General features: G+C 36.9%; 1 protein-coding gene across 2 annotated transcripts; it reads right to left on the reverse strand.

Annotated features, from left to right (window-relative positions):
* Nucleotides 1–952: 952 nt before the first annotated feature.
* slc37a4b (solute carrier family 37 member 4b) lies at nt 953–8,625 on the reverse strand. Of its 2 annotated transcripts, XM_081354744.1 has the most exons (10): nt 8,561–8,625; nt 7,401–7,839; nt 6,209–6,441; nt 4,708–4,960; nt 4,450–4,605; nt 3,631–3,716; nt 3,159–3,272; nt 2,681–2,746; nt 2,426–2,564; nt 953–2,333 (listed from the first exon to the last, which is right to left on the reverse strand). In XM_081354744.1, exons 2-10 carry the CDS (start codon nt 7,546–7,548, stop codon nt 2,167–2,169), a joined length of 1,362 nt encoding a protein of 453 aa, XP_081210870.1. In that variant the 5' UTR covers nt 7,549–7,839; nt 8,561–8,625; the 3' UTR covers nt 953–2,166. The 2 variants fall into 2 exon arrangements, with proteins under 2 accessions (XP_081210870.1, XP_081210871.1); XM_081354745.1 differs by lacking the exon at nt 8,561–8,625 and having other exon boundaries at nt 7,401–7,894.
* Nucleotides 8,626–15,303: the final 6,678 nt, after the last annotated feature.

Raw genomic sequence — 15,303 nt, forward strand, 5'->3', positions numbered from 1 at the left:
TTTCATTTCATCAAACCATACTTTCACATGTCTTGCTGTGTGTATTGGTGCATTATCATACTGATACATAGCACCCCCTTCAGGGTACAATGTTTGAACCATTAGGTGCACATGGTCTCCAGATTGGTTCGGTAGTCTTTGGCAGTGATGTGGAATGCCATGATATTGCCGCCCAAACCATCACTGATCCACCCGCGTTTCACTCTGGGCAACAATCCGGGTGTTAAGCATCTTTGGAGCTTCTCCACACAATAACTCCCACGGTTGTGGGAAAGACAGTGAAGGTGGACTCTTCAGAGAACAATACATGTTTCACATTGTCCACCGCCCAAGATTTGCACTGTTGGCACCAATGAAACATTTGGCTTTGGCACGAGTGACCAAAATGCTGGCTATAGCAGCCCGACTGTGAATATTGACTCCAGACGAACAGTTTTGGTGGAAACAGGAGCACATTAATTCTGGTTAGTACCTTGAGATCCCTTTCAGACAGCTTCATTTTGTGTTGACAGTTACTCCTGTTGGATGTGGTTCGTCCTACATGGTGGTATGCAGAGATTACCCTGGATAGCTCTCGATACACCACAAAGACTGTCCTGGTCACAGATGTGCCAGTGAGACACGCACCAACAATTTATCCTCTTTTGAACTCTGATATGTCTCCCATTATGCTGTGTGGATTGCAATATTTTATGTTCAGATGTGCTATTGCTCCAACACTATATTGACCAGTGTTTCAGTTTTATTGTCCAACCCCTGTATTTCAAAAATAAAATTCCTGCTTTAATACTGGAGGTTATGTACAAAGTACAAATGTTAAAGTGCAAAAAAACAATGTGTGTCTATTAAAAATATGTGTACACTGGAGAGAGATGATCCTCATTTCTCCGTACCTAAAGCTGTTACTCAACAATTGAACAAGCATACATAGAAAGTAACAAGTCAAACAACATTCATGTGAAACAATTCATGTTGATACAAACTAAGAAAGTAAACAACTTTTTATACTTCAATCTGTAAACATTTCTATTCTTACAGTAATACAAGTTCTGTTCATCTGAAGGATGTACAGTGGAGCCACTTCATCTCTAAAGTGTGTGTGAATGTTGTGATATTGCTGCCGAATAAGCTCGTGAAAAAAAAAAAATAAAAATGTGATACTGATTATCTTCTTAGGTTATCTAAATGCAATTTAAAAATATATATTTTTTAAAAGTGCAACAGTAACACTGGCATTAAAACCCTAAAAACAGTTCCTTAAAGGGTTAGTTCACCCAAAAATGAAAATTCTGTCATCAATTGCTCACCCTCATGTCATTTCAAACCTATAAAACTTTCTTTCATAAAAACCTAAATTAAATCTGTCATGTCTCTTCAAAAGACATGGATAAAACCTCTCCAATCATAAGGATTTATTTTACGATCTCTTCATTTGTGTTTCATTTATAATGACACAAGGGTGAGTAAATGATGACAGAATTTTCACTTTTGTGTGAACTAACTTTAAGTGATCTTTAAGTGTGACCAGCCCCCGGTTTCACAGACAAGGCTTAAGTCTAAGTCCCAGACTAAAATGCATGTTTGAGCTGTTTTAACTGGAAGCAACTTGCACTGACGTATCTTAAAAATATGTCAGTGCCATTGTTTTGTCTCAAGATGCACACCAGTAATGTTTGTTTCTAAGGCACATTTATAAAATATACTTAAAGGTGCTGTATGTAAGTGTTTTGACTGTACTAAAGCAGAAAAATATTATAATATGTTTGCAGATATTTAGGAAACATGCTGAGTTCACATACTCGTTTCTCTGAAAAACACTTCTACAGCCAGTCATTTTACTTTGAAATGTGCGTTCCGTGTCGGAATTTCTGTTTTTGTTTTGGTCTGTGCGATACCACACGTTGCCAATTTACCCAATATTATTGGGGAAATTATATTATTGGGCGTTATGGGGAAACAACGCTCTCCAATATTTTGAATTTGGACTGCAGTACCAATTTCAACTGCCATCTGTCAATTTTACATACTGCACCTTTAAATGCCCTAATTGAACTAAAGCCTAACCCTGGCTTAACCTAACCTAGTCTGTGAAACCAGGCCCAGATGTCCCAATCGAGTGCTGTCCCATTTGCAGGGCTCTCTGATTGGATCATTTTATTAAGAGGATTAGTCCATCTTTTTAGGCACGTGGCCCATTTTTGTACGCATGTTACGCACAAAGAAGAAACAAACTGTTGTTATAGCACAGGAGACTTCTGCTACCCAAAATGCTGTGTCCCAGCTGTAGCGTTTAGCGACGGTGCTGAATGGCAGGCCAGCAATGAATGCACCAACTAAAAAAAAATTTAAAAAAAGGAAATAAATGGTTATATATAGCATTTTATCTTCATGCATTTTGTCATGAAAAGAATTTGTGCAGAATTACCATTTGCCATCAGAGCTACAATGGCATGCGATGTCCCACAGAAATTGGAGGGGGCGCTCTCACTCGCAATAACCCCAAACAAGGCAATTGGACCATATGAGGAAAATCCAAATGCAGCACCAAGAATCAAAATCCAAAGCTGCAGAATAGAAAGAGTTTAGGTTTTTTTTTGTATTAGAAAACATTTAAGTGAAAAACTAAGACAATAAAGATGGCTAAATTATCTCATTCTAGTGAATTATTGGAGCTCAATACCTCTTTCTCTGAGACACCAGTGAGGACTGAAACTGGATGGAGTGCCAAAACCCATAGCGGTGCTTCCTGAGGAAGCACACATAACCATTTAACTAACACAAGAAAGCACAAATTAGCTATGTTTCCATCCAAAGTTGCACATTTAATTTTTGGGGAAAATTGGAATCGCTCTTTTCACATAAAACCTTTTCATAGAAAGCAACGTTTCCATCCCATGTGTTGTCACTTCCTGAGAAATATCTGTCATAAAAATTTAAGTTGCTGCAATCGGGGAAGACACTTTAGCTCTTTTTTCCGTCATGGTAAATTACTATGTGCATGTCTTCTAATCAGATACAAGTTTTTTTTAATGCTCATTTTTAGAATTTACGCACATCTTGTCATTTTCATCTAGCTTTTTTTCTGAGATATGGCAAAATTTGTGTAAAAATAGGTGGATGAAAATTTTTTGATAAAAATAAAATAAAAATAAAATCACCTCTGGGGTCTCTGGTGTGATGGTAACCCGGAAAAGGTACATGGACACAGCCATGCCAGCCATCATCATCAGGAGTAGCCCATGGCGAGGATTACCATAGATACCCAGACCTTGCTGTAAAATAGGAAGTCACTGTTTAACAGATGAAATGATCTCCATTCATAACATACAAATTAGGAATGCAACAGTATAGCAAAAAAGGGCGATAGGCCATTATTTTAATTCATTTTAAATCTATAGCTATTACTTTAATTATTAATATAATGGCAAAAATGATGAATCTGTTGCAACAAATATTATTATAATTATTATTAAGGCCATTATTTTAATTCACTTTATATATATATATTTTTTTTATTTCTAAATATTAATATAACGGCCAATATTATCAATCTAGTAAGAGATTTTATTAGATATAATCTGAAATATTGTGCATTCCAAATTAATGGATTATACTGTAAACCGAACCCACCCGAGCAACAGCCCTGTCTGACAGATAACCAGCTCCAATGCTGCCAAAAAACCCTCCAACTTCCAGCGCGCTCATGTATGAGCTGCCTGTAGAAAACAAACACGTTAGCATCCATAGACGGACCATAAACAACACAGAAAGCTTCAGGATAAACAGCTATAGAGCTGGTAAGTCCCGCCCATCCGTAAAACCCCAAGTGGACCTCTAGGTTGAAAAATCGTCAATGCAAGTGAATGGGAGAAAAAATTATTTTTTTTTTGGTCCCGTTTGAATTTTGCCATGAATATGAACATATGTTGTCTGTGAATTTTTTATATAATTTTTCATGTTACGAGTGTGACAGTATATGGTATGATTCTTCGGCTAGCAGTTGTGGAAAAGACTACATGTCGCCTATGGGACGTCACCCCATAAAGTTGACTTACCCGTGGTTTTCGCCAACCTCAACGATTTTGTCCTCTCCCTGAAAGAAGGCGATGAAGTGCACCAAAGACACAGCCATGTTTAGCAGGATCCGTGAGCTAGTGTCCGTGTGCGAGTGGTGGTGACGTTTCAAACGCGTCGAAAGCAGCGAAAGTCGAAAAGTCGAAAGTCTAACCGTATCAAACTTCTACCCGCTAAATTGTAGCATTCTTCACACGAAAAATTCTATTAAAAATTCACAGACAACATATGTTCACATTCATGGCACAATTCAAACGGGACCAGAAAATAATTATTTTCTCCCATTCACTTGCATTGACGATTTTTCAACCTAGAGGTCCAGTGGGGTTAGCGGAAGGGGCGGGACTTACCAGCTCTATAAAGTACCACACTCACCCATCATGGCAGACTGGCCTTTTTCCTGCATGAGGAAGAGCTGACCCCAGTCAGTACAGGCGATCTTTACCCCAAACACAACCAGGTATCCCGCAGACAGCACCCAAAGGTACGGAGACAACAGGAACTCTTTTAGACTGCTTTCCTCATTAGGGCCTGGAACAACGGCGGAGAGGATTGACAGGAGCAGTAGCCAATAACAAACAAACATATTGTAAACAGCATAAACATAAAAACAATTAACAATTATTATCTCACCTCCCTTCTTCCCTTTGCCCTTTTTAGCTCCAGGCTCAATGTTGGGCAGCCCCACATCACTGGGTTCGTTCTTCACCGTCAGAAGGCAAACGACAGCGACGGCCATGCAAATCACCCCAGACATGGACATGATGATTCTCCAGTTATAGTACTGAACCAGCACTGTAGTGATGATGGGTCCCAGACTACCTGCCAGGTTCATACTGCAGCACAGGATGGCCCACCATGTGCCAAACTGAGACGGTTCAAACCACTGGAAAAAGCCGGAACAAGAAATGATTTCATGGAAACCAATTAACACAATGTCAATACAGGTTTTAAGCTATTTTCTAGAAAATGCTTCTAGTTAATTTAACATTTAATTAGTACGCAGCCCATAAAGAGACATGGTGGTGGAAAAAACTATAAGATATGGGAAGAAAAAATATATTTCAAAACTTTTACGTCCGCTCGCAAAAATGTAGCATTCCCTGAGAAACTTTTGTGTGTTCATAATTGTTTTCCAGATCTATTTTTTTTTGCCATTACCATGTCCCTTTAGGGGCTCCATAGTATAGTCAACTTAGCTACATGTTGAGGTCAAAATTGCTAAGCAATGTTGGATAATGTATATATTAATTATTTTTTAATGCCATGTCAGCGACAATACTATCTTCATGACAGGATCATGGCAATTGAATAATAAAAACCATACAATTAACAACTAGCTAAAGACATAAGACACAAGATAAAAATTCAAAGATAAATTCACGTGGTACATTTTTAAATAAACCAGTTAATAATTTCTCTGAATGAAATTCCATTAAAAACAGTTGACACCAATAAAATATGTTTAACAGTCAATGGAGTTTTACAAGCAAGGCATGATGTTTGTTCTTCACCTTTCAATAAACATATACTAGGATTTATTTCATGTAACTTGTTTCTGTGCCATTCCATCTGCCCAATGCTAGATAAAAATGAATAAAACCTCTTTTTGGGATGTTCCTGAAGTAAAAAAAAAAAATCAATATAAAAAGACTACAATAATAATTTGGTTTCTTTTATCTAAAAAGACTACCTAGGCTAGATATGCTAATGATGATGATATGCTATATCATCATTAGCATATCTATCCTAGGTAAACAATATTTAGAATCTGAATAGCAATTAAATATTAAAATAAACCTAAATCCAAAGCAATGCCAGTTAATGACTATAATGCATTTGAACACCCACTGAAATGTATGTCATATTCAATATTTTTTATTTTACCGCAGACCAAGTGCTTCCAGGTTGGTTTGGCAAAGTTAACTGCTGTTGGTTGCTTAAATTAGATTGAAGTGTATCGTAACTCTCGCAGCTTGACTCCACGAGGATCAGCTGTTGCATCTAGAATACATCTAGTGGCATTCATCAGTGTGAGGTCAGCAGATGGAATTCCCAGCTATTCCCGTCACACTGCCAACACTGGAAGACAGGTGCATACTGACAGATTTTAAAGGCAAAGGGTCAGTCTTACCTTCCGAAGCACCTTTCCACATGGTGGCCAGCCGAAACCCTGACCGAACCCGTTCACGAACCAAAGCACGGTAAACGTCATGACAGTGGATGACCAGGAAAAGGCGATGTTTATGGTGCCTACAATGAAGAGCCCGGTGGCGAAGAGCCAGCGAGCGCTGAACCGGTCAGAAAGCACTCCGCTGATAAACTTACTGATAGCGTAGGCCAGAGTCTGACTGCTGGTGATCAGCCCTACATCACAGGGAACAGGAAAAGACACAAGTGAGAGAACCTACTCTGGGTGTTTTGTGGCTTTGGCATGGATTTCTTAGTAAGCCATGAAATACTGCATTGCACTACAACAGGGCTCTTCAATGATTTTTCAAGGCAAGGAGTGAATAAAAAGACAGGGCAGGGACCCTCTGTGTGATTATATATATATAGTATAAGAGTGGGAGAACAGGGTTGCATTGACAATCCAACACAATGGGCAGCACATTGAACACATTTTATAAGTGGTCAGAAACTTGTAAATAACTCATGAACGAATAAAGTTACGTTGAAACCAAGCACACCATTGTTTTTCTTGTGACATTACCAATAAGTTTGATGTGTCACATGGCCCTCTTCCTATTGAAAAAACAAAAGTTGTATCCAAGATGGCCGACTTCTAAATGGCCACCATGGTCACCACCCATCTTGAGGAGTTTGCCCCTTCACATATACTAATGTGCCACAAACAGGACTTTAATATCACCAACCATTCCCATGTTATTACGGTGTATCCATATAAATGGCCCACCCTGTATATACACACACATATATACAGTTTGCGGTCTGTAAGATTTCTTAATGTTTTTGATCAGTCTCTTTGAGCAAAAATACAGTAAAAAAAAAAATATTCTTGTGATGGCAAAGCTGAATTTTCAGCATCATTACTCCAGTCTTCAGTGTCACATGATCCTTCAGAAATCATTCTAATATGCTGATTTGCTGCTCAAGAAACATTACTATTATCAATGTTGAAAACAGTTTTTGTGGATTCTTTGATGAATATAAAGTTCAAAAGAAAAGCATTTATTAAAAACAGTTATCTTTTGTATCATATATGTCTTTACTGTCACTTTTCATAAAATCAACACAACCTTGCTGAAAAAGCATGCATTTCTTTATATATATATATATATATAAAAATTACTGATCCCACTTACCAAGATCTTCTTTATCCAGATCAATCTCCTCCATCACTGATGGCATTAGAAAGGAGAAAGTCTTTCGGTTGAAGTAATATAGCATGTAGCCCACAAACATTGAGATAAATATAACAATGCGGTAATATCCATAATCTGCTGCTCCCATGATTGCGGTTGTGAGATTTTGAATAAATACAAGCAAAAAATTTACAATAAAAGAAAACTCAGAAACAATGCTGCAAGATTACGGCCAAAAAAAGCTCTTATAGCACTAGACAAAAGCCTTCAGTTCTGTTAACCAGTTTTCTCCTGATGAAACTTCACGAAACTTATCCAAAGGTCTAAATCATTTCATCCGATTACTAAGGGGTGATGAAGATTTTCAGCTCCTGTCCAGGTTCCTTAAAGTTGCATGGGCGACAGGAGGCTTCTCTTCAGCCGGCATTCACTGCTGTGCCTGGAAAACATCTCAGAGTCAGTTTACTTCAGTCTCTATGCAAGCAGCTTGCTGTGAAGTGGACCAGCAAAATACATCTGAACACTATTTAGACTTTCACAATCAGAGGGGAACAGAGAAACGCTTTCATGAAAATTTCACTTTCTACAGACCTCATGCAGTCTAAATGCCAAAGGGTTTCTTGAGTGGCCATAGACGTATACAGCAGCAATATGAATTTGAAACATGATGCAGGGGTCAAGGAACATCTCTTGCAAGAATGACAAACTCCGGATAAAAATAACATAAGTGCTTTCTGCACATTGCATGGGGACACATGCCCTCTCAATGGAAGTAAGAATTCATTAAAACGATGATTGTTGAGTAAACAAATGCTGTGTGAATAAAGGAGGCGTTTTTGTTCATCCTGCGCTTTTTAAACCGTATTAAAAAAGCCTTTGACAGCGCAAGCGCAAGCGCGCTTTGGTATCAGCACGCGCAGCGCACGAGATTACAAAAACGCAAAATCGCGCGGTGACGTCAGTGCATCAAAACGGCGAATGCAGTAACAACTCTGATTCTGACCTCAACCACAAGCGTCCTTACTACCATTGTGCAGAGTGCTGACTAAACGTATTTATAATGTAATGCGAAGATACATAGAAATATTTCTCGACTTATATCTTGCTTGAACAGTTAATGTTGCTTGACAGTTTCATTAGAAAGAAGGATTAAAATGTACCTCCGACAGCCCGAGCTCGCGTTCAGAATTCACGCCGTTGCAGGAGCTCCTTCTCTAATCTCTGTTCTGATTGGCTGTCAACCTGTCATTTATATCGCGGTGGGCGGGCTTTAGTCTTCTTGCAGTCCTCAGTGGCACATTTATATAATTTTGCTGCATTCGTGGAGTAGTTTTAAATCTCCTCTAAGATTTCAAATCAGTATACCCGAAGTATTGTTTTTAACTGCTGGACTGAAATGAAAAGCATTTGTTATGGTAATGATGAAGAAAATGATTGCTTATGATATTCTTTATGGTTATTTCTATGATTAATCCGTTCAAACACATTGTTCTTGTATTCAATTTATTAATTATTTGTCTATTATCTTCTTGAATTATTTGTAATATATTTGTGTCTATTATATCTTTTAATATCATATACTCATAATTTATATACATATTCTATTAAAACCAGACCTTTGGTTAATCTCTGCTCTGAAAAAGTACATGTCATGCTGTTAGCCTCCTTCTCTAAAAGTTGAGACATATTTCTCGTCAATGTCTGTAATCGAATCTAATATCATATGTTGCATGAGCTTGTGGTTTTTAGAGTGTTAAAACCACAATGTTTAACTACGCTTACAGAATGTAATACCAAGAGGCCAGAGCTGATTCTTAGAAAATATATTTTTGAAATGATTAACATTTCCTGATCTGATCTGAACCTATAAATATTGGCAAAGCTCAAACATTGGTGTTGCTCTTGAATCTTGCTCATGGGCAATATTATTTTACAAAGAGATATTTAGTTAAGGACTGGTTTATTGTTACTTTGTTAGGCTACTTGCAATTAAAATCCGATTATTACTTAGGTTATTTATCTAAATATTCATTGATTTATTATTTTTATTATTCATTATATTCTTCATTTATAAATAAAATCATTTGTATTTATCACTTCTGCTTCTGATTGGATCTCACTGCATCAGGTAAGTAATTATTGACTCTGGTCATGTGTGATACGTGGTGACGTGCAACACAGACGCGCTACGCTATTACACTACGTAAAAAGAAAACTCGAGGTCCAGAGAGAAGGAAATGAAAAGTGGAATAAAGTCGTTATTTTTGTTTGTTTTTGCGCACAAAAAGTATTCTCGTCGCTTTATAAACTTAAGATTGAGCCACTGGAGTCACTTGGACTATATTAACAATGTCTTTAATACATTTTATAGTGTTATAGTGTCCATAAGCCTGCAGGAGGAGTGATCCAGCTCTCAGATTTAATCAAAAATATCTTCATTTGTGTTCCGAAGATGAACGAAAGTCTTACGGGGTTGGAACAACATGAGGGTGAGTAATTACTGACAGAATTTTCATTTTTGGGTGAACTAACCCTTTAACATGACATGTCCAATGGTGCTGAAGCAAAGATGTAGCCAGCCATTGCACTACAACCACTAGATGGCGTAAATAGAAAGCAGAAAGTATGCCCTGTTTTGTCTTTATGGCCTGGTTTCACAGACAGGGCTTTGATTAAATCAGGATTAGGCCTTAGTTTAATTAGGACATTTAAGTATATTTTATAAACATGCCTTTTTTTGCATTATATATATATAAAAAACATTACTATTTTTAAAGTTTTTCAAAGAAGTTTCTTCTGCTCATCAAGCCTGCATTTATTTGAACAAAATACAGAAAAAAATGTAATATTGTGATATATTATTACAATTTAAAATAATTGGTTTTCAATTTATTATACTTTAAATTATCATTTATTTCTGTGATGCAAAGCTGAATTTTCAAGATCATTACTCCAGTCTATCACATCATTCTAATGATGATTCATTATCAAAGTTGGAAACAGTTCTGCTGCTTAATATTTTTTCATAACCTGTGATACTTTTTTAAGATACTTTGATGAATAAAAAGTAAAAAAATAAAAATATAAAAAAGAAGCAAATGTTTTAAAAATAGAAATATTTTGTAACAACAATATACACTACTGTTCAGTAATTTGGGGTCAGTAATTTTTTTTCTTTCTTTTTTTGAAATAAATCAATACTTTTATGCAGCAAGGATGTGTTAAATTGATAAAAAGTGATAGTAAAGAAGATTTATATTATTAGAAAATATTTTTTTTATTTTGAATAAATGCAGTTCTTTTTAACCTTTTATTCATCAAATATATTAGGCAGCAGAACTGTTTCCAACACAAATCAGAATATTAGAATGATTTCTGAAGGATCATGTGATAGACCGGATGTCACATGTAACACTGAAGACTGGAGTAATGATCCTGAAAATTCAGCTTTGCATCACAGAAATAAATGATAATTTAAAGTATAATAAATAGAAAACCAATTATTATAAAATTGTAATAATATATCACAATATTAAATTTTTTTTCTGTATTTTTGATCAAATAAATGCAGGCTTGATGAGCAGAAGAAACTTCTTTCAAAAATATTAAAAATAGTAATGTTTCCAAACTTTTGGCCTGTACTGTGTGTGTGTATATATATATATATATATATATATATATATATATATATTTTTTTTTTTTTTTTTTATTGCTAGTGTGCATCTTGAGACAAAACAATGGCACTGACATATGTTAAGATATGTCAGTTCAAGCTGCTTTCAATTAAAACAGCTCATACATGCATTTAATCTGGGACTAGGTTTAAGACTGGTCTGTGAAACCGGGGGAATAATTAATATAAAAACCAATTCATGGTGATACATGATGTTGTATTTATTATTTCAAATAATAAAAATATTATTTATGTTCCATAATTGTTGCAATGTCTTTCTGCTGAAATTTAAGCAAATAATAAATAATATAATTTGAAATGACTATATTATTAATTGAAATTATTATAAAAAAATTTTTTTAGATTTCCACTGTGTCAACCTTCACCATATAGTGTGAAAACATTTTGGGGAATTTTGTCAGACAGAATCAGCACTGAGAAATATCCACTGCTGTAAAACATGTGACCAGTAGCCTTGGTGACTCAAAATTTCAATGATAATGCCTGTACTGAAAAACACTGGTACAAAAGCAAAACAAACATCTAAATTAACTTTTAACATCTAATTAAGATATTATTTAATATTGCTGAATCAAACTAATTAATGCATTCATTTACCAACAAAATAAAATTGTACGGGTTAGAACAATAAAAAACAGCTTTTTAAGAAAAAAATTGCAGGTTTCCACTTTTTACATTGTGGGGTTTAAATTACCCTCACTTTTAAACACAGCACAAAGTTCACAAATCTGACATGCTGTTTAGATTTTTACAGCCAAAGTCATATGAAACACTTTCGATATTCAAATAATAACAGTTCAATGCCTAAAGTCTCTAATGGATCTGTCCACCCATGGAAATGTTCAGAAATCGACATCTCCATGTTTAAATTACGTGTGTTTGTGCGTGTGTGTGTGAGAGAGTGAGACAGAGAGAAAGAGAGAAGCAGCACAGAATGCTTTACTCCTCTTCAGATAAGGTTGTTACAGTGTCTGTCTTGTTTTCTCTGTTTTGTAAAAACACATTTTAGATTAGAATGTGCCTTTAAATTATTCACTAAAAGCATTTGCAGGAGCAAGGGAAGAAAAACAAAAAAATGAGTGAAGAATTGGTACAGGGCGGGAATCGGCACACTTGAAAGCATTCAGGTAAAAAAAAAATCTCTTCTCCTACAATTAATGGACTGAACCATCATTAATTCATACTCTGACATTGCTAATATAATTTCTAAAACAATTAGAGACCCAGCCACATGGAAGTGCTGTGCTAAGACAAGGCTATTTAATACGTCGCCGTATGTTTCCTTTCTGGGTTTTGTCTCTCCAGCTGAGAAACTGTGATTACTGTAGCACATGGATGTGACCGTGCAGGGTTTTCTGTCTGCAGGCTGAAGGCATCGAGTAGGACAGTTAGAGGGTGTTTTTAAACTCAACTGTGACATGTGCTTGGACATCAATAAATGGACATCAGCCAAACCGCCCCAGGAGCTCACAGCACTGTCCCGTGTATAGTAAAGGACTGCATTAATAGCTGTTAATGACCTTATTACTTAAAAAAACCTGTTAAAACTAAAAGCCACAAAAACTTGTCTCTTGGTATATGTGTGATTTGTCAGTTTAATCAGGGCAAGCATTTTCAGCTTCTGTATTTGTACATCTTTTGTGGAGACTGTATTACGAAATCTCATATTGAAACAATACGCATCAGTTCGAGAGAGAGAAATAGAGGGAGGGAGAACATAAGAGAGGAGGGAACATCTGTCGTTTTTACCAGCGATCTTCCGCCAGATTTGGTCCCTCTGTTGCCATAGCAACAGTCATTATGCATACTTTCAGATTGTAGAGTTTGTATTCAGGAATTGGTTCTATTTGCACAATTTCCAACTCATTCTGATTTCCATCTCAGTCTGATTTCACTATGCAATCTCCACTTCAGTCTGATTTCTAGCTCAGTTTGACTTTACTGTCTGATATCAACCCGAGTCTGATTTCACTGAACTCAGTCTGATCTCCTCCTGTCTGATATCCATCTCAGTCTGATTTTATTGTCTGATATCCACCTCAGTCTGACTTTACTTTCAGACAGTCTGATTTCACTCCTTGACATCCACCACAGTTTGCTTTCACTGTCTGATTTCCATCGCTGTCTGATTTCACTCTCCAATTTCCAACTCAGTCTGATCTTGTTGGAGAATTTTCCTTTGATTCATGTCTAAGTATGATGCAATGAAAATGACAAGCATGAAAAAAATAGGTCTGAAAAGGATGAGAGAATGGAAAAATACCCAGTATGCATAAGAAATGCAAGGTGTCTGTATGAAACAGGACACCATTATGTAAGGTTTTGAGATGTTTGACCAATAGAGCTAATTGTGTCAAGGTCACCAGGCGTGACAGAGGGGAAGAGATAGATTTGAGAGTATCCATTGGAGACTTGATGATATGAAAAAAGTATAAGACATGAACACTGGCCAATGTAACCTCAGATGTCCGGATGGCCAGCCGGCGTCTCACTTTGTTGCTTGTCAATAAAGTTAATTCTTCTGACCTGGAACCTCGACTCTGAGAAAACTTCTTTGAGACCTGAACCAAAAAGAACTATGAATTTGTCACAACATAATCCTCCTGTCTGATTTCATTATCTGATATCCAGTCTGAATTTACTTTCTGACAGTCTGATTCACTATCCAATCTCCACCTCGGTCTGATTTCCAGCTCAGTTTGACTTTACTGTGTGTTATCAACCCCGAGTCTGATTTCCAACTCAGTCCGATCTCCTGTATGATTTCCACCCCAGTTCAATCTCCTCCTCTGCCTAATTTCCATCTCAGTCTGATTTCATTGTCTGATGTCTACCACAGTCTGACAGTCTGGATTGGCAGGGAGGACGAGAAGCTCAGTCTTTGCCAGGTTGAGCTGTAGGTGATGTTCCTTCAGATGTATCATCTTGATGTTTTGAGAAGACTATCCTGTTTATAGTTAGAGCCTGGCCAAATCCAACCTTGAAGAAGCTGTGTGTGTCGGTGTGTGTGTGTTAGTCTTCTTGGTTATAGGTTAAAGGGATACTCCACTTTTTTTGGAAATAGGCTAATTTTTCATTTTGCCGTACCATGAGTGCAGCAGGCGTAATGATATGACGCAGCGCCTGAAAATAGGTCTAATAGGTTAGACAAACTTAGTCCCGGTCACGTTGGAAGTTACCGAGCTGGGGACTACTTTCAGGCGCTGCGTCATATCATTACGCCTGCTGGACCCATGGTACGGCAGCAAAGTTTCTTGATTATTACGCAGGAATGAGAGTATAGTTCCTAGCCGTATCAGCCTAGAAAATCGCAACTTTTCATTTTCCGTCGGTCTTAGTACACGATGTAACTACAGAAGAGTCAAGTTTTAAATAGGAAAAATATCAAAACTCTTTGGTCATTTTTTTGAGAGAGATGCTAATGGTCTTGTCCACTTCAATGATGTATGCTAAGCTATGCTAAAAGTGGTACCGCCAGACCCGGAGATCGGCTGAATGGATTCGAAAACGGTAAAACTCAACTGTTTAACTCTGGGGGAGTTGTAAAATAAGCCTATTTCCAAAAAAAGTGGAGTATCCCTTTAAGGAACCACTGACATTATTGGAGATTGACTGACTTGTTTTCTTTGACATGTTGGCGCCTGGACACACAGTCTTGTGACCTCGGAGGGACACAGGGTCCCTAACTCAGGGTCCTGGTGGTAGCCGTACAGACTATGGAGATGTGCTACTGCCTATCAGTCCATGTGTGAAAAAATTACTATGTTTATCTATTTCTTAGCCAATCAGAATCATTCAACCTGAAGTAATGACGTAGCTTAGACATTGGTGAAGGGTATAACTGCTGTGATCTTTGTAACTGTAAGCGGGGCGGCCAACGAACTCCTTGTGAGCCTTGAAGCTGACTTCTGCCTGATGAAACTACAAAATCTTCAGCAAATTTTTTCTTTAATCCCCACGACACCCTTCGTCAAACGGATTGAGCCAAAATCGTATAATCTGAACCAGGCAGTTTAAATCTATTTGAAGAATCTATTTGTTTTAATTCTGTTTGAGGGTGTATCATTTTCATTTGTCCAATTGGTTTTTCAGATGTTTTATAGGCCTATGTTCTTTATTTGTTGTACAGCACGGTTTGAACATCTGTAGTTTTTAAACGTCCTTTATAAATTAATAAACTAAACTAAACATTGGTAAAACAAAGCCTCA

The sequence above is a fragment of the Scardinius erythrophthalmus genome, assembly GCF_964197995.2.
Source record: "Scardinius erythrophthalmus genome assembly, chromosome: 23".
NCBI classification, from domain to species: domain Eukaryota; kingdom Metazoa; phylum Chordata; class Actinopteri; order Cypriniformes; family Leuciscidae; genus Scardinius; species Scardinius erythrophthalmus.